At 42.9% G+C, this 25995-nt stretch overlaps 1 protein-coding gene across 1 annotated transcript in view; it reads right to left on the minus strand.

Moving 5' to 3' along the window:
* DLG2 (discs large MAGUK scaffold protein 2) overlaps positions 1 to 25995 on the minus strand; it is a 1272293-nt gene that overhangs the window by 352568 nt on the left and 893730 nt on the right. Inside the window, exon 13 of the mRNA XM_033948577.1 lies at positions 5344 to 5499. Within this exon, the coding sequence (XP_033804468.1) occupies positions 5344 to 5499 (156 nt within the window). The remainder of the gene's footprint in view (positions 1 to 5343; positions 5500 to 25995) is intronic.

Here is a 25995-nt window from a genome sequence, read left to right on the forward strand (position 1 = left end):
ACAAGAATGTCGGAACTTGAATTAGAGCAATGAACAAACATTAAATTTCTTGTTCAACTTGGCAAGAGTGGAAGTGAAATCAGGGACAGGTTAGTCCAAGTTTATGGGGATAAGGCCATTAAAAAATGTCAGTGTTCAAATGGATTAAACGTTTTTCTGAGGGGAGAGAAAGCGTCACTGATGAAGAAAGGTCAGGGCAGCCAGTAACGAGCAGATCCGATGAAAACATTGCATACATTTATTGAATTGTGCATCAAAATCATTTGGCTCCTTTTGGTGGTTCAGTTTAACCTTTATCTACATATTTCTATTTTTAGTTTGTGATTACTTATTCCATACTGGGTGACAGTATATCTGTGTTCTGTGTGTATGAAAGACATGGTTTTCTGTTAGCGTTGGCTAGCCTTGTTTGGCGAAATGCATCGGGCATGGTTCTTGGGAGCACCTTGAATAAACCTGATTTGAATCTCCTCATTTTCTGCCAATCTTCTTTTGTTCCAAGTTGGATTCTTTGGTGGACCGCTTGCCTTGTTGTTTTATTAGAAATTAACATACATGGAGTAGAACGTACTAGAGAAGTTACAGATTTGGTTGTTTATGGGTTATAGTTGGTTGATGTAGAGTGAGGCAGTTGAGAGGCGTTATAAACTTGGTTATTAATATAGATTTATATTTCGGATAGTATTACTGCTTTACTATATATTTGAACACTTTTATATATGTATGGAAAGGGTTCAGAGTTAAAGTCCTGGGTACATAGGTGGGAAGGGAAGGAAGGGGGTTTTGTTCAGAAATGTTTGAGGGTTGCATAGAAGGAAAACTGTGCACTGGTATGCTAATCTTTGTTTGTTTTGAATTAAAAAAAAAAAGAAAGAAATACAAGTGGAAATAAAGAAGTAAAGAAGAAAACAGATAAATGGGGGCAGGGCATGGTGTGGGTGGGGCAGGGCCAGGGCCAGAGGGGCCCAGTGTACTTGTGTGCCTAGGGGCCATCAAAGAATTAATCCTGCCCTGGTCCCCATACACCTAAGACGAAGACCACACACCATTTTAGTAGCCTTCCTCTGGACCTTTTTGAAGGTGTGGCCTCTAAAATTGTACACACTTCTCCAATAAAGACTGAGAATGAGTATAGTTGAATTTTAATCCTCACATCAAATTGATGAGGGAGGGAAAAGTATCTCAGAAACCACAAGACAAAGATGTCTTCATATAACCCAAGTCTCTAAAACGGTTCAAGTTTCTTACATTGGTCTTACAAACTCCCAATGATTTTTTTACGATGCAATGTCAAATGTGATAATCTTTTCTAATTGTCATGCACTAAAGATTAGCGCATGACCATTAATGCCAGAAATTGTAAATCAGCCATTTTCTGGCTGCTGGAAGATACGGCTTTAGCAAGCAGGGTACACTCATGTAGAGCTAGGGCCACATTTTCTGCAACCGACCTCTACAAGGTGTACCCTGGCAAAATAGAAACAGAGAAACATGACGGCAGATAAAGCCATATGGTCTATCCAGTCCGCCCATCTACAGCATCCACTATTTCCTCCTCTTCCTAGGAGATTCCCTCGTGCCTGTCCCACACTTTCTTGAATTCAGACAAAGTCTTTGTCTCCACCACCTTTTCCAGGAGACTACTCCACACATCTACTACCCTTTCTGTGAAAAAGTATTTCCTTAGATTACTCCTGAGCCTATCACCTCTTAACTTCATCCTATGCCCTTTCACTCTGAAGCTTCCTTTGAATTGAAAGAGACTCGACTCATGTGCATTATCCTGTTGATGGCCCTTCTAAGTCTAACTTTGGTTTGGCTGAGGTCTGCCAAATTTCGCCTGCTCATAAAAAAATCACATAGCCATCCGAAAGATGAACTGAATTGTTTCCGAATACGAATGCCCCAGCACTTAATTACAAAACAACCACATAAAACATTTGGAATGGGCGTAGGTGAAATTATTTGCCATTTATTGCTTTGATGTAAGAAGGGTTAAAATGGTCCAAGAACATCATACACTTTATTTCTTTGATGTAAGAAGGGTTAAAATGGTCCAAGAATCTCATACACTTTATTTCTTTTGCTTAAATCTTGTACGATAGGATTCTAATTCAGTCCAATGAAGCGAGACCATTTTCCCCTATGCCGCCAGCACCAACTGCTTCAAACTAAAATGAGTTTTTTCTTCCCTTGAGACTAATTATAAGAGAGAAAACAACTTCTTTTACATTTTTTATGGTTACAGACAACTTGAAAATACTTTATCTCAGCAACTACTGATTCTTAGTAGGTGTCCAATGAGCTATCATATTCTGAAGATGTTAATTTTGTTTTGTTGTCTTTGTAAGTTGACCTACTTTTAATAGTGTTTAGTTGTTTAAACTCAAAGTTTTCTTTCTATGCATGTCTGTATAAAATTGTGCTGCCACCGACGTGTGCTTTGACGTGATCTGTATTTATGGGATGTGATCTGTATTCTTGGAGGTGTAATTTGGGAAGCGTAGATGTGATTAGATGGGCTTCTTTGCAGATGATGCCAAAACCTGCACTAGAGTAGACACCCCTGATGGTGGGGATAACACGAGGAAGGATTTAGTGAAGCTTGAGGAATGATCTGAAATTTGGCAGCTAAGATTTAATGCTAAGAAATACAGGGTCATGCATTTCGGCTGCAAAACCCGAGGGAATGGTACAGTTTATGGGGCGAAGAATTTTGTGCATGAAAGAAGAGTGGGACTTGGGTTTGACAGTATATGATGATCTTAAAGAGGCCAAAAAGCTAGAAAAATGCAGGGGTGCATAGGGAAAGGAATGGCAAGTAGGAAAAAGGAGGTATTGATGCCCCTATATAAGACTCTGGTGAGACCTCTTTTAGAATATGGTGTACAATTCTGAAGACCGCACCTTCAAAAAGATAGAAACAGGATGAAGTCAGTCCAGAGGAAGGCTACTAAAATGGTGTGTGGTTTTCGTCATAAGGCGTATAATATACTTTAGAGGAAAGGTGGGAGAGGGGAGATATGATAGAAATGTTTAAATACCTACGTGGCAGAAGGGCTGCGAGGTAAAATAACATTATTGGCAAAAGCACAACAGACATAAATTCAATGTCCGACAACATGATGCACGACCTACTCCTACTGGAGCGCTGGTCTAGGTCTTGGCAACTCAGCTTCAATGCCAAAAAATGCAAAGTCATGCACCTGGGCAGCCAAAATCCATGCAAGATTTACACCCTTAATGGTGAGATCTTAACATGAACTGAAGCAGAACGAGACTTAGGGGTGATCGTCAGTGAGAACATGAAGAGTGCCAATCAAGTGGAGCAAGCTTCATCCAAGGCAAGGCAAATCATAGGTTGCATACGCAGGAGTTTCGTCAGCCGTAAGCCTGAAGTCATTATGCCATTGTATAGATCCTTGGTGAGGCCCCACCTGGAGTACTGTGTGCAATTCTGGAGGCCGCATTACCGTAAGGATGTTCTGAGACTTGAGTCGGTCCAGAGAATGGCCACCTGGATGGTCTCGGGACTCAAGGATCTCCTGTACAAGGAATGGCTGGATAAATTACAGCTATACTCATTCGAGGAATGCAGAGAGAGGGGTGACATGATCGATACATTCAAGTATCTTAAGGGCCGCATCGAGGTGGAAGAAGATATCTTATTTTTCAAGGGTCCCACGGCAACAAGGGGGCATCCGTGGAAAATCAGGGGCGGGAAACTGCACGGGGACACCAGGAAATTCTTTTTCACTGAAAGGGTGGTTGATCGCTGGAATAGTCTTCCACTTCAGGTTATTGAGGCTAGCAGCGTGCCTGATTTTAAGGCCAAATGGGATAGACACGTGGGATCTATTCACAGAGAAAGGTAGGGGAGGGTCTTTGGGGTGGGCAGACTTGATGGGCAGTGGCCCTTATCTGCCGTCTATTTCTATGTTTCTATGAGGCAAGTCTCTTTCATTTGAAAGGAAGCTCTGGAATGAGAGGGCATAGGATGAAGTTAAGAGGTGATAGGCTCAGGAGTAATCTAAGGAAATACGTTTTTACAGAAAGGGAGGTAGATGCGTGGAATAGTCTCCTGGGAAGGTGGTGGTACCAATTCAACTTTTTAAATAATTATGTTAGGTATCTTGATCAGCTAGGCGTGCCAATCTAGGCACTTAACTGTAGGCGTCTTCTATAGAATCTGGGCCTTTATGTTTTTCGAAGAATGGCAATTCTCTATCTCTCTGCCCTAGAGAAACTGAAACGACAAGTTGAAACACCTTGTGTTGGAAATCAGAACTTCATCCTACTGTTAGAGAAGACCTTGGTTGATGTGGCAACCCTACTTCCACGTTAAATAACAGTGGCCAATTTGAACAGTCCACTTTCTGACTGATTACAGCATTACTTTACGGAGAGGGTGGTGGATGCCTGGAATGCGCTCTCGAGAGAGGTGGTGGAGAGGAAAACAGTGATGGAGTTCAAAGAAGCGTGGGATGAACACAGAGGATCTAGAATCAGAAAATAATATTAAATATTGAACTAAGGCCAGTACTGGGCAGACTTGCACGGTCTGTGTCTGTGTATGGCCGTTTGGTGGAGGATGGGCTGGGGAGGGCTTCAATGGCTGGGAGGGTGTAGATGGGCTGGAGTAGGTTTTAACGGAGATTTTGGCAGTAGGAACCCAAGCGCGGTACCGGGTAGAGCTTTGGATTCTTGCCCAGAAATAGCTAAGAAGAAAAAAATTTAAATTGAATCAAGTTGGGCAGACTGGATGGACCATTCAGGTCTTTATCTAATCTAATCTAATCTAATCTAATCCTTAGGTTTGTATACTGCATTTTCTCCACGTTTGTAGAGCTCGCCACAGTTTACAGGAGATGAAATAGGAAGGAACTACAATAAAGAGTTAGAGGACGAAGTATGAAGGATATTTAGAGGACTTGGGATGCCAGATATGAAGAGTTTTTTGAGGACTTGGGATACCAAAGTTGGAAAGAGGCTTACATTTTTGAGAAAAGCCAGGTTTTCAGATGTTTGCGGAACACTTGGAGAGAGCTCAAGTTCCGAAGAGGGGAGGTAAGGTTGTTCCAGAGCTCAGTGATTTTGAAGGGGAGGGAGGTCCCTAGCTTTCCTGTATGAGAAATGCCTTTTAGCGAGGGGAAGGATAGTTTTAATTTTATCTGCCGTCATCTACTATGTTACTATGTTACCAGTGGTGACCCAAGGAAACCTCCTCTGGATCAATTCATTAATGTAAAGTTTTGTCACAAGGTCAAAAGCTCATTTAAACAACTGTAATGATCCCCTCTCATGGAATAGTCGTGGGAAATAAGGAAGAAACACATGCCTTACCTGGAGATCTCAGATTCGGAGAGCAGGCTTGTGTGGTAATGGGAATAGGGAGAGGTGAGAATGAAGCTCTTGTCACACTCTATCGGGGAATAGAGCCTAGGAGAAAGAGGTCTGTCACACAGTTTGTTCACAGTGCTGTAAACCGGTTCAGGAGGCCTAAGGAGACAAGAATATGAAAACAAATTACAGTACGTCAGTAGAGTGTCAGAATATGCGCATAAAAGAAAGAATTAACAGTTAAGAGCCAGACTGTGTACCTGAATTACCAGTAAATGAATTCAGAACATGTTCTGAAATATGACATTATGGTAAGTAGGAAATCTGAACTTGACCGTGTGAAGCAGACCTTTAATTGAGCTGGATTCAGATGCTTTAGTTTGCAAAGCAAGCTTGGGTAGCCCAGATGCATTCATAATCATTTGGCCCATTAAGGTGACTGTTGCTATGCAATTATGGCTTCGTTAGTATTCTATACAGAACTATAGCAAAATGAAAGGCGTCGTATTAGAATCATCACAGGCTATTTTATTGCATGTGTTAAAGTTATAAAGTACTTGTTAAAAGATTTTCAATAACTCCTTATGTGAATGCATGTGATCTTTCTTGAACTATATAGGAGAAGTTAGGTTTTGTTTTTTTACATATTCTGGTTTCTGCCTCAGAAAACTAAATAACTGGGAGAGTATCGGAGGAGTTTTTAAATACATTAAGAAGGGCATTTTCAATATGACATCTAAATCCAATTTTGGACGTTTTAGGAAAAACTTCCAAACTCTAGGAGAGAAAATGACTATTTTCAAACCAGAAAAAATATCTATCTTTTTTTTTTTTTTTTTTTAAATGGTCATTTCTTACATGTGTTTGTCCTCAGTGCGTCTATGTTTTTGAACCATATTTGAAAAAAAAAAAAAAAGTCCAAATGAAACACACACAAAGACCAACCATTGGGACATAGGAGGGGGCCAGCATCTTATCAGACTGCCCACACAGACATCCTAGTAGAACACAAGAGAATAGCACGGGGACAGAATTTGTTACCCTCCCCATGGTTAATCGTGGAAAACCATCCCCTTGTCATTCTTTAAGGAGAGAGGGAAGGATCAGAGTATGAATGGGCCCAGCCACTGACCCTCAAGTCTTGTATTGAAGAATGCTAGTGTAGAAGGACTGAGGTTGAGAGAGACACTAAAGAATGACAGTCTCTGGCATCCAGAGCAGATATTGTGACATCATAATGCCTCATTCCACCAATGCCTAAGAGCCAACCTCAGCAGTGATATCACAATGGCTTCATTATCTTATACTTGGCTCATATAAGAATCAGAGTAAGAATGGCCCTTGCATTGAAGAATGCTGGTGTAGAAGGACTGAGGTTGAGATAGACACTGAAGAATGACACAGGATGGTTAGAACATAAGACCATAAGCGTTGCCATACTGGGGCAGACTGAAAGACCATCAAGCCCAGTATCCTGTTTCCAAAAGTGGCCAATTCAGGTCACAAGTATCTGCCAGAACCCAAAGAGTAGCAACATTCCAGAGCTGAGATTGTGATATCATAATGCCTCATTCCACCAATGCCTAAGAGCCAACCTCTTTCACAATGGCTTCATTATCCTATACTTGGCTCACATAAGAATCAGAGTATGAATGGGCACCACTGACCCTCAAGCCTTGCATTGAAGAATGCTGGTGTAGAAGGACTGAGGTTGGGGTAGACACTAAAGAATGACATGGAATAGTAATCTGCCAGTGGTGTAGTAAGGGGGGGGAGGGTGGTCCGCCCTAGGGCACCATCTTGGTGGGGGCGCCAGCACCTGTCCTCCTCTCTGCCCCCCCTCCCACTCCTTCCCCGTGTGCCCTTTCCCTTCCCTCATACCTCTTTAACGTTTGTGGCACGAGCAACAACCCCAACCTGCTGCTCGTGCCAGTGTTGGCTCTTCGTCTGATGTCATTTTCTGGACCCGCACCTAGGAAGTGACATCAGAGGAAGAGCCGATGCCGGCCCAAGCTGCAGATCGGAGCTGCCGCTCATGCCGTGAACATTAAAGAGGTACAGGGAAGGGAAGAGGCATGCACACAGCAGGAGGGGATGGGGAAGAAGTGGATGGGGGTGGGGCGGCGAAGAGAGTGGGGCAGGGGCGCCACCACCCTTGCTACGTCACTGTTTTCTGCTGTTATCCATAGGGATGGGGACACATTTTGTTCCCGTGTCATTGTCTAAGGGCTCTGTAGTAAACGTCCCAGGTACATATCTCACCATAAGCCCCTATTTACATTGTATGGTGAGCCCTCCATCGCTCACCCACAACCTATAGTACCCAACTATATGCCTCCCCAATAGTCCTTATGCCTGAAAGTGTCAACTATATGTTAGCACAGTAGGATTTTGATGGGTTTTGTTGGGCTCACACATTCCAAGGAAACCAAAATGGAATTGTCCAAAGGAGAAAGATGTGCACTAAAATAGTGTCCACAAACTCATCTGATAATGTGAAGATCTTTCCTCCTCCAATATCACAATGGTTCAATCAATGATTCAATGACTCGACACGTACATGTTTCGGCCACCAGGCCTTCCTCAGGAGTCTTAAGAATCACAGATAGTGATATGAAGAATGCTGCCGATCATATGGATGTGACCAAAATTCAGACAAAGAAAAACATATCTCGTTTTAGCTCAACTGTTGCCGACTGTTGCTTTGATTCCAGTCGACAACAGTTGAGCTAAAACGAGATATGTTTTTCTTTGTCTGAATTTTGGTCACATCCATATGATCGGCAGCATTCTTCATATCACTATCTGTGATTCTTAAGACTCCTGAGGAAGGCTTGGTGGCCGAAACATGTACGTGTCGAGTCATTGAATCATTGATTGGACCATTGTGATATTGGAGGAATAAAGATCTTCACATTATAAGATGAGTTTGTGGACACTATTTTAGTGCACATCTTTCTCCTTTGGACAATTCCATTTTGATTTCCTTGTATTTTAGTTTGTGGTTTTGTTTTTTCCCCCGGTTTGTTTTTTCTGGGCTCACACATTCCACCATGAGTGTACTAGTTAGTGGGATATGGGCCTGAGTCCCCTTCTCTGCAGTTCACTGCACTGAACAGGCTACTCCAGAGACCTCCTTGCTGTTCTGATAGGACTGACCATAACATCTGAAGTGGTCATAACACTGGAGGGTTGGAGGGGGGTAACCAGTGGGGGAGTATAAGGGAGCCATGCCTTCAATGTCATCTGGTCAGTTTGGCCAAGGAATCAGGGTGAAGATCAGTAGTTCTGAGTTCTAGTTGGGGGTGGGAGTAAAAGGAGAGAGGCCATCTTGCTGGAATATGGGCTAGAGGATGGAGAAGATGATTAACTGACTTAATGGGATAGAATACGGATTGGTGAGGAGATTGGCTCTTTGGATTAATGATAGGCGCAGGAGAAGGTAGATTTATAACCAGGTTTTGAGGTCAGGGGAAGCAAACATTTTGTACAGTAGGCGCTGTTGCAAGGCTGAAGGGCCAAACTGCAAAGGTGCCATTTTATCTTACATCTATTTGGGGGAGCGACTCTCCCTTTGCAATCCTCCTAGCTACGCCTCTGAGTGTGTTTGGTGGTGGGGGGTTGGCTGACTGATTTGCTGGGGTAGTGATAGGGCATAGTGTAGGGTATCGCAAACTGTGTGCTGAAGCAGATTCCAGGTGTGCTGCGAGAAACCCAAAGAGGAGAGGTACCGGCTGACGGACTGCTTACAGGACATGCCTCTCTCGGTGAGAGGCACGTCCAAAGGCAGTCAGCTGGCACTGGTGCCTCTTCTCCTCTCCAGCACCCCCCACCAGCGATAACAGGAGACTCAGGGCATGCAAGTACATTGACATGATGACGTCACACATGTGTGTGACATCATCGTGTCAACGGCTGTGCACTTCTGGATGCCCTCCAGCCGCGGCCTCATAACGCTTACGGCACACTGGGTTAGTGTGTAGCTGACTGGCTTGCTAGTTGTCAAGGGCCAGCTGGGATGGAGAATAGGGGCTAGAGGTGGCCGATTCAAGGGAGTAGGGAGATAGTGGGATAGGGGAGGGAGACAAAGGCTAAAAGAAATGAGTGGAGAAAGAGCAAGACCAGGTGCTAACAGGGCGGTGGAAGAAAGAGAGACTAATTGAGGGTGGGGGACGGGATTGTTGGCTGTGTATTTCTGCCTGATTTACTAAGCTTTTTTTCCCTCGGATAGAAATGAGAAAACAGCCTTCGTAAATCAGGCCCGGGCATCTGTACTGTGTGCAATTCTGATCACAGTATCTCAAAAAAGACATGATAGAGCTCGAAAAGATATTAGAAGATGCAACAACTCTAATGAGAAAAGGCTGAAGTATTGGGGGCTCTTCAGCTTGGAGAAAAGACAGCTGAGGATGCCTTTAAAATCCTGAATAGAACGGAATAGGTAAAATGATTGTTTGCTCTTTCAAAAATCACAAAGATTAGGAGACACTTCATGAAGTTACAGTATATATATATATTTTCTAAATTCTTTATTGATTTTCTAAACTTCAAAAGTGCAATACACTAATATATATTATATAATAAGTTAATAAAAGCACATTCAACTTACAACCAACTATTTTCTCCCCCCCCCACCCAATGATTATTCAATAAAACACAAAAACATAGACTATCCCAATAACCATACCCTATTCAGATTAAAAATATCCTCCCACCCTCCTCCCACCCCAGGTGGACATATTCCAAAGTCAAATTAGGACAGAAATAGCCCCCCCCCCCCCGCCTTTCCTGGATGTGTACGAAAATAAACAAAAACTGACTCGTAATCAAAAACCTACTATAGTGAAGTAATATATGATGTCAATGGCCCCCAAACCAGCTTAAATAAATTACTGTGCCCCAAACTATCGGCATTCATTTTTTCAGATCTATAGCTGGAGCACAAATTTGCCCACCAGAAAGGAAAATGTAGGTGGTCGTAGTTCTTCCAATTTCGGGTTACCATCTGTTTGGCTATTCCAGTCATGACAAGAAAAAGGCGGCATTTATAACGATCCATAAGGGGTTTAACATGTAATAACGTTCCACATATGACCACCTCATACGTCAGTGGAATTGATGGTTCCAATATGTTGTTAATCGTACCTCATATTGACCTCCATATTTTTTTCACTCAGGGTCAGATTTACAGTGAAGGAACTTTCTCCCAGGCTTGGTGTAATCCTTCACTTTTCAACGTCTACTGTATATGGCATCATTGGGAAATATGTAATCCAATTTAAAAGTGAAATCATATATAAGAACATAAGAATTTGCCTCCGCTGGGTCAGACCAGAGGTCCATCCCGCCCAGCGGTCCGCTCCCGCGGCGGCCCCTCAGGCCTATTACCTGTGCAATGGTCCCTGACTATTCCTATAACCTAGCTCAACTCCTATTTGTACCCCTCAATCCCTTTATCCTCTAGGACAGTGATTCCCAACCCTGTCCTGGAGGAACACCAGGCCAATCGGGTTTTCAGGCTAGCCCTAATGAATATGCATGAGAAAGATTTGCATATGATGGAAGTGATAGGCATGCAAATTTGCTTCATGCATATTCATTAGGGCTAGCCTGAAAACCCAATTGGCCTGGTGTTCCTCCAGGACAGGGTTGGGAACCACTGCTCTAGGAACCTATCTAAACCTTCTTTGAAGCCCTGTAACGTGCTCTGGCCTACCACGGCCTACGGAAGCGCGTTCCATGTGTCCACCACCCTCTGGGTAAAAAAGAACTTCCTAGCGTTTGTTCTAAACCTGTCCCCTTTCAATTTCTCCGAGTGCCCCCTTGTACTTGTGGTTCCCCACATTGTGAAGAATCTGTCCCTGTCTACCTTTTCTATGCCCTTCAGGATTTTGAAGGTTTCTATCATGTCTCCTCTAAGTCTCCGCTTTTCCAGGGAGAATAGCCCCAGCTTTTTCAATCTATCAGCATATGAGAAGTTTTCCATAGCCTTTATCAGTTTAGTTGCTCTTCTCTGGACTCCCTCAAGTACGCCGATGACATTACAATTGTTATTCCCATAACCTCACTGACTCATGAGACAGAACAGCTCATCTCATCTGTCCTTACTAAGGTAGAACAATGGACTACGCAAATTAAATTAAAACTGAATTCGGATAAAACCAACCCCCCTCTTTTACAAAGGTGCGCTATGCTTTTTAGCGCGTGGAAAATATTATCGCGCGCTACACACGTGCTAAATACTAATACATGCATGTTAGTCTATGGACGCGTTAGCGCACGTGTTGATTCAGCGTGCGCTAAATCCGCGCTAAAACACTTAGCGCGCCTTGGTAAAAGAGGCCCTAAGTTCTTTTTTGGCAAGTCTAATAACAAGATCACAAATACCTCTTTGAGATTAAATGGGTCAGACTAGCATCAAAATCCTGGGTGTCATCTTGGACCGAAGCTTGTCTTTTGAAGATCACACTAAGGGCCTCTTTTACAAGGCGTGCTATGCGTTTTAGCGCGGATTTAGCACGTGCTAAATCAACGCATGCGCTAACCACTAACACGTCCATAGGATAACATGCACGCATTAGCGTTTAGCGTGTGTGTAGTGCACGCTATTTACCGCGCACTATAAAACATAGCGCACTTTTATAAAAGAGGGGGTAATTCTCAGGTTAAAAAATGTTTTTTCACTTTATGGAAACTTCGTACCATTAAATAATAATAATAATAACTTTATTTTTCTATACCGCCATAATCTTGCGACTTCTAGGCGGTTCACAGTGAAGAGAGCTAACAATCAGCCAATTATAGTGTACAAATAGTGAAGGTGTCACTGAGCAGTCAGTGATTACAAATTTAGTAAGAAAAGATATTAATGGGTTGCAGTATAAACTTAACATGTTACATTAAAGGGGCTGGAGAGCCAGCGAATTACAGAATACGATTGGCGAAGACACTGAACAGTCATTGAAAACAGGATACCGCTAGATGAAGAAACGTAGTATCAGCCTGAAGAGTGAGAGCTTTTTTAAATGAAAGGAGGGCTAGGAATTGACTAGGAATTGAATCTATTGAACAGAGCGGTCTTGATTTCTTTCCGAAAGGTGCCGTAGGTTAACCTGGTTCTGTCCATGAAGTTGCCTAGCCAGGATTGCTGTCTACCAGCTTGAAATTTAAAAGATCTATCCAGAAAGGTTTTATATTTGCAGCCTGTGATTTTCGGGTAGGCAAAGAGGTTGCGATTTCTGGTTGTCCTTGTGGGTGTGTAAAGTTCGAAGTGAGGTAATAGATAATTGGGGGCCATTCCCCACACCAGTTTATAGCAAAAGCATGAGAACTTGAATAAGATTCGTGCCTCAATAGGCAACCAGTGTAGAAGTTTGTAGTAGGGACTGATGTGTTCACTTTTCTTTAGTCCATAAATTAAGCGGACGGCTGTATTTTGCACTATCCTTAGTCTACTCACGGTTTTTATAGGAATACCCACATAAATGATGTTGCAGTAGTCTAGGGTGGATAGAATCAATGATTGTACCTGTAGTCTGAAAGAAGTATTTTTTGATAGTTTTTAATTTCCAAAGTGTGGAGAAGCACTATTTCGATTTCTTCTCTTTTCGACTGCTGGTTCAATCTTTGATCTTAAGTATCTTAGACCAGTGTTTTTCAACCTTTTTACACCTATGGACCGCTAGAAATAAAATAATTATTCTGTGGACCGGCATCGGTCCGTGGATTGGCAGTTGAAAAACACTGGGCTAAGTCATGGGCCAGATCCCGCCCATCTCTACCCAATCTCCACCCCAGACCCCGCCCCCATAATAGTACTAATTGCACCTTGCACGTCCCGTGCCTCATCTGGAAGCCTTCCCTCTGACGTTGCAACGTCAGAGAGAAGGCTTTCGGTTCAGGCGCAGGATGCCCGTAGGAGCCGCTGCCCGTGGCTTTGTGCACTGAATCAGTCAGGAAGAGGGAGCTGGCTCGAAGATAACGCCGCATCGATCGCACCGTGGACTTGTGGTTGTAGAACACTGTTTTGGGCCTGATGCACGTGCTGGCCCTGTGGACCGGCAAGAAATTTCTGTGGACCGGCACTGGTGCATGGACTGGTGGTTGAAGAGCACTGTCTTAGACTATTGCAATATTATATACTTTAAGAAAACCATCAAACGACTGAGAATTGTTCAGAATGCTACAGTCCATCTCATGTACGACCTCAAGAAATCGGATCATGTAAGCCCGTATTACAAAAAACTACACTGGCTGCCCGTGGAAGCAAGGGTTATTTTTAAGTTTGCTTGCCTTTGCTTCAAAACCATAACAGGTTCATCCCCAGTCTATCTATCCCAACATTTCAAATTTCCAGTCACAACTTGTACATATACTGCCTACTTGTTCGACTGTCCATCCTTGAAGGATGGACAGAGATTCCTTGATAGAAAATTATCATTCCAAGCAGGCAAATGGAATAAATGTTTAACCCAGTGATTCCCAACCCTGTCCTGGAGGAACACCAGGCCAATCGGGTTTTCAGGCTAGCCCTAATGAATATGCATGAGAGAGATTTGCATATGATGGAAGTGATAGGCATGCAAATTTGCTTCATGCATATTCATTAGGGCTAGCCTGAAAACCCAATTGGCCTGGTGTTCCTCCAGGACAGGGTTGGGAACCACTGGTTTAACCAACATTATCTCAAATGCACTTTCTTATCAAACTTTCAGCAAGTCAATCAAAACTTATCTCTTTGATCAATTTCTGCCTTGATTTACTTCTAAAACACTTCCAGGAAAAATTTGATTAATCTTACCATACAAATGGAATTTTGAAAGATTTTTGTATAGTCTCTTCCTCTATAAACCGCTCTGAACTGTTTGTGGTATTGTGGTATATAAAGATAAAGTTATTATTATTAATGTCACTGCTAAAATTTGATGGGCCACAGTCGCAGCTGTAAATGTAACAATTTTTTTTTTAACGAGTGTGACAGGGAAGCTCCTGTCACCAGTTTAAACCCGGTTTTAAACCCTGCCATGCAAAGGGCTGCCCCTATTCCTAAACCCAGGAAGCTGCCCAGTAACCCTGTTCCTATCACGAAGAGCCAACAGGCAGGGCAAGGCAGAGAGAGAAGGGCAGAAACCACAATACCTGATTTAGGGCACTATAATCCCTTTTATAATTCCTTGGGCAGTTCTCCAGTAAAGCCTCTGGTGAAGAAAACTAGCCCAGGAAGGGTTAAGGAAAGGGGCGGAGCTGACAGGCAAGATGAACCCAGAGGGAGAGTGGGAACGAGCTTGCAGCATAAAATCAACACAGCTGGGAACACTCAGGGGAACTCAGGAACGGCTAGAGAGAGACGGGCTGTGCAGAGCAGGAAGGAGCCAGCTAGGAGTTCTCTTTCCCAGTCCAGGGCTAAGGAACTGGCTGTCCTACAGCCCTCCCGAACTAACAAACTTCTGGCTCCTAGGCAGAAGCTCAAGGGAGGAGAAAGGCTTCCAGAGCAGGGCTGGCCGGTAACTGCCCCTGAAGGGAATTCCTATCCAGCCTCAGAGAGCGGAGAGTCCCTAATGGAGATAGAGGGAGAGGTCTCTGAAGGCAGTGAAATGGAGTGCAGTCTAGCAGCCTGGGATCTCCTATCTAATCACAGTCAATAAGGTATGAGTGGGGGAGGGGAATGAAAGTTAATATATTTCTGTGCAGCGTTCTTTCTCCCATAGGCAGGACTGTAAGAATGTGTGAATGAGTCAATTAGAGCCCGAGAGATAGGCCTTGCAGAGAGAGTGAAGGAGGTGGGAACCCTAATTAACTTCCCAGAAAAGCCTGAACGGGAATTCAATGACCTGACATTACATAACCCTGAATAGGGGAACTTTTGGGTGGGGACTTATACCAGTCAGAAAAGGGTGGATGGTTCCCCAGCCCCTACCCAGGAGCATAAGGGTAGTGGGGCATTGTACTTCAGGTGGGTCAGGTGGGAGAAGCTTCCTGAAGTATCCTCAGGCACAATTAGGGAAACTGAAGAGAAAAACGTATTTGTTTATTTTGGCTTATCTGCCTGAGCAGCAGGCTGGACTGTAGTATAAAAAAGAAGCATTGCTGATGTAGTGGTTGTTTTAAGTCCACTCAGCCAAGAGGGACTACTGGAAACCCAGTGCCTTGAACTGGGGGATAATAAAGAGAAAAATTTGAACTTTACCAAGTGAGCAGTGTATGCTACTATTCTACTGGAATTATCCAGCGGGAGTCCTCCAGGGAGCGCTCCATCCTACGCCTGGGGCGGGAGCCGGGTTGCCAGCGCTAGGCTTATCCCTGGCCCCGCCACACGAGTCATTCTTGAGGAACCACGCATGCAAATGAGGATTGCGGAGGTTCACAGAGGGTTGCCAAATTTACATGAGACGAGTCACTGGTGATAGCGATCGGCACATGCGCAGAATAGTCCACGGAAAGAGGCATAAATGTGTGTATGTGCTAGGAAAAAGTTACGCCGTAGGCATGCATATCGTGGGTGTGCCTTATTGCAGTGCAATATATGTACACGTCATAGGCGCATGTCACACGCAACTGTTGGGTCAACCATAGGGAAGGGAGGTGCATGCGTCGGCTTTCAACAAGTGAGGATAAGACACGCCTTTAGTATGTTCCTATGTTTCTACTACACACACCGAGACGCGTGCTTTTGAGATCCCCCCCAAACTATTATACAACTATGCTACTATAATTTATATGAATGGTATATTTAAAAATTTTTTTTTATCATGAGCCACAACCAGAAACACAAGCCTGAGATGTGCTTTTCACAGTACCAGCACCTCATCAAAAACTAGCACCCCGCTTTGAGAATCACCTGGTGGAGAATCGCCCGGAGTGCTTATTTAAATTTGACTACCATTTTTATATTTGTGACCTCATTGTAATACATTTGCTTGGCAGAGCCTGCGGCTGCTAGGAAGCTTAGAAACATAGAAACATAGAACATGAGGGCAGAAAAGGGCCACGGCCCATCCAGTCTGCCCACACTAATGGCCCACCCCCTAACTACCTCCATGAAGAGATCCCACATGCCAATCCCATCTTTTCTTAAAATCTGGCACGCTGCTGGCCTCAATTACCTGTTGTGGAAGATTATTCCAGCGATCAAGTATCCTTTCGGTGAAGAAATATTTTCTGGTGTCGCCATGAAATTTCCCACCCCTGATTTTCAACCAATGCCCTCTTGTTGCCGTGGGTCCTTTAAGGAAAAAGAGATCCTCTTCCACCTCGATACGGCCTGTGACATATTTGAACGTCTCGATCATGTCTCCCCTCTCTCTGCGTTCCTCGAGTGAGTACAGCTGCAACTTACCAGTCGTTCCTCATACGGTGAGATCCTTGAGTCCTGAGACCACAGTGATCCATTCTGATAATCGCGTGGTAAAACACTGTCACGCTAAACCGGATGGAGCTGGTTTAACAACCATCATTAATAAAGGCACAGTAAGTTTGAAGAATCTGGCCCTCAGTGTATAGTTAGGCTCTGGAACTCATTGTTAGAGCTACTGGTAAAAGCAGTTAATGTATCTGGGTTTAAAAAAAGGATTGGGCAAATTTCTGGAGGCAATGTCTGCAACCATTATTACAGTAAAACTGAGAAAAGTCACAGCTTATCCCGTGGGGGGGGGGGGGGGGTCAATAACATGAAATCTTGCTACTTTTTGAGATTCTCCCAGATACTTGTGACCTGGATTGGCTAGGGTTACATACCAGACATGTCCGCTTTTTTAGAGAACTTTCCGGGTGTCCGGATGGATTTCCAAAACCCGGCATTTTGTCTGGGTTTTCTAAATCCTGAGCTCAGAGGCCGCTTCTGGAAGCCTTTGTGCATGCTTAGCTATCACTGTGATGACATCATATGCATGCGCGCATATGTGTGAAGTCAATGCGTCGACATCAGCGCATGCATGAAGGTTTCCAAATGAGGCTCGTGTGGGGGGCAAAGCTGGGGAGGAATGGGGCGGAGCCAGAGGTAAAACGGGGCAGGAGCAGACATCCTCTTTTTTCAAAGAGGAAATCTGGAAACCCTAGGATTGGTCACTGTTAGAAACAGGATTCTGGATTAGATCAGTGGTCTCAAACTCGCAGCCCGGGGGCCACTTGTGTCCCGCCAGGTACTATTTTGAGGCCCTTGGTATCACTAATAATAAAACGTTAAACGCGCATGCGCACTCCTACCTGCGTGATCCGTGATCCGTAGGTCCTTGGCCGGCAGGAGTGCGCATGCACGCTTAGCTGTGCCAGTGGCCGCCAGACAAATTGTAAAGCGCAGGCCTCCCTGCTCTCCAGATCCTCCAGGCATCGAAGCGGCAGTCCTCCATCCAGTCCACCGAAGCGGCAGACCTCTCTACAGCAGCCATGGAGCACTGTAAGGCCCGCTGCTGCTCTTCTCTCTGCCCTCCTCTTCAAAACAGCCTGCTGAGGATCACGGCCGGCTGTAGCGAACCTCGCAGGCTGCTCTGCACCTCGGTAGCACATTCCCTCTGACGCACGGGATCGCGTCAGAGAGAACATGCTCCCGACGTGGAGAATTGAACGCAATACTCCAGATGAGGTCGCACCATGCAGCAGTCCAAAGACATTATAGCATTCTTAGTCTTGTTAACCATCCCTTTTTAAATAATTTCTAGCATCTTGTTTGCTTTTTTGGCTGCCGCCACACATTGGGCGGAAAGTTTCATTGTATTGTCTACAGTGACGCTCAGATCTTTTTCTTGGGCACTAACCCCCATGGTGGACCCTAGTTCCGATAACTATGATTCGGGTTATTCTTCCCAATGTGCATCACTTTGCATTTGTCCACATGAAAATTCATCTCCTACTTGGACTCCCAGTCTTCCAATTTCACCACTGTATAGCATCGGACTACGCAAGCTTGTATTTTCAAAGAGAAATCCTTCAAAGCAACTCACTTTAAAAATCTACTTAAAGGTTTGTTGGTAAAGGGGGGAATTCAAGTTTCAAATTTTTATTAATATTTGATAAATCGCTTATTCAGTTAACTAAGCGATGTACAGCTTTACAAAAACATAGGTTGTGAAAACTAACAGAGTAATACACATCTTTTAACTCTAGGACAGACACGAAGCGTGGGGATAGTGGGGGGAAGTTACAATTTTTAGTTAAAGAGAGAGAACAAAAAAGGGAAAAACAAAAGGGAAGGTAACAAAATAAAGGCTTGAAGTTTCAAGTGGAGGTCTCATTGTTAGATATTGAACGCGTCTTTAAAAAGATAAGTTTTTAACTTTTTTTAAATGAAGTTATATGTTTTTCTTCTCTAAATAGTGCTGAAGAATCACCCCATTTTTCTTTGTTGTGGGTCTCCCCATTTTTCTTTGTTGCATCATTGGGTCTCCCCATTGTTGCATCATTGGGTCTCACCATTTTTCTTTGTTGTATCATTGGGTCTCCCCATTGTTGCATCATTGGGTCTCCCCATTTTTCTTTGTTGCATCATTGGGTCTCCCCATTTTTCTTTGTTGTATCATTGGGTCTCCTCATTGTTGCATCATTGGGTCTCCCCATTTTTCTTTGTTGCATCATTGGGTCTCCCCATTTTTCTTTGTTGTATCATTGGGTCTCCCCATTGTTGCATCATTGGGTCTCCCCATTTTTCTTTGTTGCATCATTGGGTCTCCCCATTGTTGCATCATTGGGTCTCCCCATTTTTCTTTGTTGTATCATTGGGTCTCCCCATTTTTCTTTGTTGCATCTTTGGGTCTCCCCATTTTTCTTTGTTGTGCTGAAGAATCGGTACTGGAAAGAATCAGCGCTATGCAGTATTCCATGAAGGGCACTCCAGAATGAGCGCTCGTTATAGATGAACACTTAGGCCCATATTCTGTAACCGCGCCTAATGTTAGGCACTTACTTTGGAGGCGCCCAACTAGATAGGCGCCTATCTAAATGGAACCAGCTCAATTAAGCTTTATAATCAGCACTAATTGAAATGTAGGCGCCTATCAAGAAAGAGCAACTCTGTAACAAAGCGCCTCTAAAAATTTAGGCGGCCTTCAAAAAAATACACGCCATGCATGTTAGGCGTGGGCGTGGTTTTGTGTTAGGTGCCTTGTTACAGAATCTCCGCACTTAAGCGTGATTAAGCGCTCGCACGGCCGCCTAACTGTTATTTGTGCCTAGAGCTGGCCTATGTATTGGGCACCCCCAAAATAGGTGCCGCTCAGCACCATTCACTAAACAGCACCCAATCGAGCTGAACGGTGCCTAATTTGGCGCCTAACTTTTGGGCGCTTCTTATAGAATTTGCCCTTTAAAGCCAATACTTGTGCCCAAATTTGAACACTGGAATATACTCTTATGCTCGCTGAAACCTGGTGTAAATGCAGGTGCCCGACTCGCGCATGCATAATTTTGGAATCTCCCTATCTAGCCAATGCCACTGCCCTGGCCATGTCTCCTTTTGAGTTGCACACTATGGGATTTAGGTGCTCAAGCCCAAATTCTACTTATGGCATCCTAACTTCTGCACACAAATTGGTGCACACAGCTACCTTGTACGCGCAACTGAATTGTTTTAACAAGTCAAGTAGGGCTGATAATTGGTAGTTGTGCGGAACAGTCTCCCAAAAGAAGTGGTGGAGACAGAGTCTGTGTCTGAATTCAAGAAGGCGTGGGAAAGGCACATGGGATCTCTTAGAGAGAGGGAGAGATAATGGTTACTGCGGACGGGCAGACTGGATGGGCCATTTGGCCTTTATCTGCCATCCTGTTTCTATGTTACTAAAGTTCTATGACATCACAATGCAGGTGTAAAGAGCCTTAGCCAATAGGAAGAGGAGATGATGAGACAGATAGGGTTGTTTTTCTCAAGTACCTAATTTCATTTTAGTTTGATACTTTGTAAACCGCTTAGGTCAGTAAAATGCAGGATCGGTATATCAAATCTTAAATAAACATTAACATAAACATTTAGCATGAACATAATACATGATACTAGTATTATATGTGTATATGTATATGTAGAATGATTGACTATGGTATAAATGTGTCTTTATTGAAAACCATCTCAGAAAACACTAACTCTGTATTGTAACACCATTACAGAAGCTCGTGTAAACTGCTCTGATTTGACTCCCCAGTCTAGCGGTATAGAAACTGTCAATAAACATAAGTGCAATTCTATACATCGCAGGAAACTTTTATAGAATTGTGCTAAGCACTGTTTTGATCAATGCTAATTTTTTGGACATCATATATAGAAGTTGACCCTCTTTTATAGAGTAACACAAAATCAGATGAGTGTGCAAATCCAATTAAGTGCAATAACTGATTGCTAGGGCCAATTAAGTCATATTTAAGGGCTCATTAACTAATTCAGTTTGCGCACACATCTTGGATCCGTGCCAAAATTTTGGCACCATGTATAGAATTGGGGGGATAGTGTGTCATGCAGACTTGTAAAAAAAAAAATGTCACGTAAACTGTACCCATCACGTAATCGATAGTTCTGTATTGACGGACTAGTTATAGTTTGTGAAACCATTGCCTTCTGATTGTAGCAGAGCTCTCAAATAGTAGAGTGTCAACTCAAAAGCGCGCCGGGACAAAGGCGCGTGCAGACAATTGAGCGCAGTGTGGAGGTGCGCGCCGCAGAAAATTACTGTTTTTAGGGCTCTGACGGGGTGTGTGGGGGGGGGAACCCCCCCCACTTTACTTAATAGAGATTGTGCCGCGTTGTGGGGGCGTTGTGAGGGGTTTGGGGGGTTGTAAACCCTCACATTTTACTGAAAACTTCACTTTTTCCCTGTTTTAGGGTTTACCGTAAAATGTGGAGGGTTACAACCCCCCAAACCCCCCACAATGCCGGCACGATCTCTATTAAGTAAACTGGGGGGGCTCCCCAACAAAACCCCCGTCGGAGCCCCTAAAAACTGTAATTTTCTTCGGCGCACGCCTCCGTCTTGCGCGCAGTTGTCGGCGCGCGCCTTCATCTTTCGCGGGGTTGTCTATGAACCAATAGTAGGGCAGAGGGTTACCCTTGATGTCGGCATACAAATAATTTATTTAAGGTCTTTAGCTAAAACACATCATAACTGCCAAACAGCCTTCGTATATCAGGCCCACGCACCAGTGCTATGTGCAATTCTGATCACAATATCTCAAAAACGATATAATAGAGCTCGAAAAGATATTAGAAGATGGAACACCTCTAATGAGAAAAGGCTGAAGTATTGGGGTTCTTCACCTTGGAGAACAGACAGCTGAGGATGCCTATAAAATCCTGTTCTTTAAATATCGGCAGAGAGAATTTACGGGATTTAAAATACAGAAGGTCCCTGATCTTTCACGGGAGACCCAAAAGCGTCGCCGTGAATTTTTGTTGATGAAACCAGGTGTTATATCTTTAGGTGCTACATTTCATTTGTGTATAGTACATTACCGCACTGTTAAATATGTATTCTTTGAGCCTACTCAGTTGACTTCTTTCTTAGCGTTATCCCGTTTGGAAGTAGAAAATCTTAAACCCTAAGGATTATAGAATTTAATCCCTGCACTCAGCTCTATAGCCATTATCATGTATTAGAACATATTTAGTTCATGTTTCTTTTGTTTCTCGCTTTTAGCGACACAGGCAGCAAAAATCGATACTACCATCACCAATCTACTGACCAAATCAATAGACATTAAAACATTCCGAAAAGAAATCAAAACTCATCTCTTCAAAAAACACTTCCCATCATCATAACCTCACAAAAGTATTAGAAATTGCTCTCATGACTACCCTAACACCACCACCAGCAACACCCGAATCCGGACAGTATTATCTCTATTCGTCTAAACAGCAGAATCCGGACAATATTATCTCTATTCGTCTAAACAACCTTTCACTACCTACTATCTACTACCAATTTATCCTGGAAAAGTCCAGAACAACAATTGTAACTTAACGCATTCTTGATTATATGTACTGCAATGCTACTGGAAATGTCCAGTCCTCTAACTTGTAATCCGCTTAGAACCGCAAGGCACAAGCGGAATAGAAATCACTAATGTAATGTAATGTAATGTAACTGGAACCCTTTGGATCCTATAATTGAGGACTTGAGCATAATTAAGATTTATTCTTAATGATATCTGATGATTTTCTTGTTATGTATTTGGTTGCTAATCTTGGTTTCTGTACAAGTTGTTTCTTGGTTCACTTGATGTGAAAATCAATAAATATAATTAAAAAAATAATCCTGAATAGAATGGAATAGGTAAACACAAAATGATTGTTTACTCTTTCAAAAATCACAAAGATTAGGAGACACTTCATGAAGTTACAGTATATATTAGCACACTTAAAACAAATAGGAGGTGTCTGGCAGCAGTGTTTACAGGGTGTTAGGCCATTAGATCCACAAAACATTCATCGGGACCCCTGAAGAAAACAATTGGGTTGAAACACGGACCATGTTGAGTCCTCTTCATTGTTTGAAGTTGTGGATTAAAGTCAAAACAAAAGAAGAAGACCCAAATTTCCACAGGAGAAAAGGGACAGATCAAATAAATAGGACTGTGGAAATTCAATGTTTTTGACGATGTCTTTTCAATAAATCCTTTAAGTTCATTAAATATAGTATCTCCAGTGCCTTTATGGTGGTTTCATTTGGGCTGCTCAAGCTTTTTATGCTTGTCCACATTTGCAAAAGTTATGTATTTAACATCATGGATCCCTGAGGAAGGTGCGTTTTGCCGAAACACGGCCTGTGTTGGGTCCATTTATGACAAGTATGGATTTTGTATTTTAAAAGGATTTATTGAACTTGAAGGATTTATTGAATAAAAAAACATTGTCAAGAACATTGAATTTCCACAGGCCTATTTATTTGAAGTTGTGGATTAGCATGTTGAAATAATAAAGTCTGCGTCAGGAACATCAGCTTCCACAGCGTCTTTTGTTTTGCGTTTTCATTCACCAAAATATTATGCCATGTGGATAAACTAGAGAAGCATCTTCTAGTAAATAGGACCTAAAAGAAAGTATTGAAACAGCCGTGCAATATAAGGTTAGACCCCCCTCCCCCCCCAATGTAAGGATGGAGGGGATATGCTGAAGAGGCCTTACAATCCGCGGTCCCGAGTTCAGTGCCTTCACAGAGGTTTCATTAGGAAGTAAAATCACTGACAAAGACCACTAAGAGTGCTTACATAAAGAATATATATTATTACAAAAAAGAAAGATTCATAAAGATTACAATTAAGCATTACAATTAATGAGAGATATACGTTTTACAACTACAGAGACTGATTCTGTGTTCTTGTGAATGAGAGAGAACAGACAAAGAAAAGAATCCAAGGGGAAGAGAGACAGGAAAGGGGTGATGTTGAGACAGAGAAGAGTGAAGTTCTAGGTAGAGGCTTTTTATAACAAATAGAATCTATTGAAGTTAAGTATCCCCATCTTTAGTAAACTGTCTGAAACAATGGTTAGTTTCACTGATCAAGAAGGTGAGTGAGGTGTGCTAGACTGGAGAAGAATAGACTGGAGTCAAATGTACTTTCCAGTATGCCTCTGACAATAGTTTCTGATTAATCTTAGTTATCTGTGCACCTGGACCCATTGTACATCCTAAGCTGTCCATCTTAAGCACCAGACATTAACACATCTTCTTAACACTTCTTAGCTACAAGGTCCTCTAAGCACTGATTTAATTTAGGCTTGCTAAGGCTGTCTGCAATGACATTCCCTAAGGTCAGACATGAATGATATGATCTCCCATAGGCCTTTGCTGACATTGGTTAGGGCAACCGAAAATGCTGACTGCTAGCAATGCTAGGCTGATATGCACAAAGGCCCATATTCTATAAACAGAGCTTGGAGTTAGGCCGATCTAGTCATCTAACTTAATTATTTAATGTGGCTTAATTGGTACTATTAATTGAAAAGTGCCATTAGAAGGTTTCAAGGTTTATTAAATATTTGATGAATCGCTATATCTTTATACAAAGCGATGTACATAAAAATACAATTAGTTAAGATAAAAAAACATACAATAAATATATAAACACTAGATATTAGACAAGACCAACAACAATTGGAAGGGAAGGGAGGTTAAAGTTACATATCTTATAATAAGAAACACATTTAAGGGTAAAACATTGAGGAGGAAGTAAAATTCTTGAAACGAAAAAATTTTTATTTAAAAAAAAAAAAAAAATGAAAACAATAACCAAAAAAGTTAGCTGCTTCCATTTCAAGGTGCGCATCTACTCCGAGACGCCTACCTGATTCTGGGTGTTGGGCATCGTTTGAATATGTGCCGGTAGGCACCTAACTTAGGCGCATTTATTTATGCCAAGAAAACCCTGGTATAAATGGGAACGCACCTAACTGGTGTCTAAGACTGCCTAGGCGCGATTCTATAAATGGCGCCTAGTAAATAATTGACAAGTGTGCTCAATGGCGCCGACCAGTAAGGCGCTGTTTATAGAATCAGGGTCAAAACCTAATTCCAAATTATATTTACATGTGTTTAACATACTAGAGCCAATATCTTGAATAACACTTGAATAGCAAAAACTGAGAAGCATGAAAAATATACCAGTGTCTCGTGTAACCAATGAGCCGCAGTTTAAGGAAACTGAGCCCTGACTCTTCGAGGGTAACCAGAAAAACAAATGAGCCAGAATATCACACTGCCTTCTTCTCTGCAAGAGAACTTTCTTGTCCAAATGTTGCACAGTTGGAGACTCTCAGCTGTATTCTTTGATAATTGCTGGTTGTTTAAAGATCAATGACAAGCAAATGTATCTTGTACACTTAACAGGAATTTGTAAGGGAAAGGCTTACTAAAAGATAGCAACAGTGTAATGTATCCATAAGTCAACCTAGTATTATGCCTGCTGTTCTTTCAGCAAACAGTGAAACACGTTCTCTCCAGTACAAACTCACATGACATTTGAATACTAATGTAGCTTCCCATAGAGCAGTGTCTCTCAAACTAGATCAGTGTTCTTCAACCGCCGGTCTGTGGGCTGGTGCCGGTCTGCAGAAATTTCCTTCTAGTACGCAGGGCCAGCACGTGCATCGGGCCCCAGACAGCGCTCTTCAGATGAGGCGCGGGACGTGCGAGGGGCCGCTGCCCAAGGCTTTGTGCACTGCAGCACTGAGGAAGAGGGAACCGGCTTGAATATAACACTAGGGGGCAGGCCAGAAGGCAAGGCACAGCATGGTAGGAGGGAGACAACAATGGTAGGGGGAATGATTTTATTTTTGAATTTAGTGATTTACATCTGCTGTCTGTTCAGGAAGAAATGTTTTTTTCCCTTTTCTTCTGGGGTTGTACTGCATGCAGAGTCTTGCATCTTAGGGTTTGTTTGTATATATTAGTACTTTTAGTTTTTGGTCCTGTATTTGCATGGGGTTATCTGTGTTCTCGTAAGAATGAATGTTGAGAAGCATACAGTGTGCTTTGTGTATTTTAATTTTGTGGTTAACCATTATGTGTTGTTAATACGATTATATTGTGTGTGTGTGTGTATATATGAAAAATGAATGGAAAAAATGGTGTTACAATTAGTACTATTATGGGGGCAGGGTGGAGATTGGGTGCAGATGGGCGGGGTCTGGCTCACGACTTAGCCCAGTGTTCTACGGCCGGTCTGCAGACTGGTGCTGGTCCATAA

Source organism: Geotrypetes seraphini, chromosome 6 (genome assembly GCF_902459505.1).
Source record: "Geotrypetes seraphini chromosome 6, aGeoSer1.1, whole genome shotgun sequence".
Classification (NCBI taxonomy): Eukaryota; Metazoa; Chordata; class Amphibia; order Gymnophiona; family Dermophiidae; genus Geotrypetes; species Geotrypetes seraphini.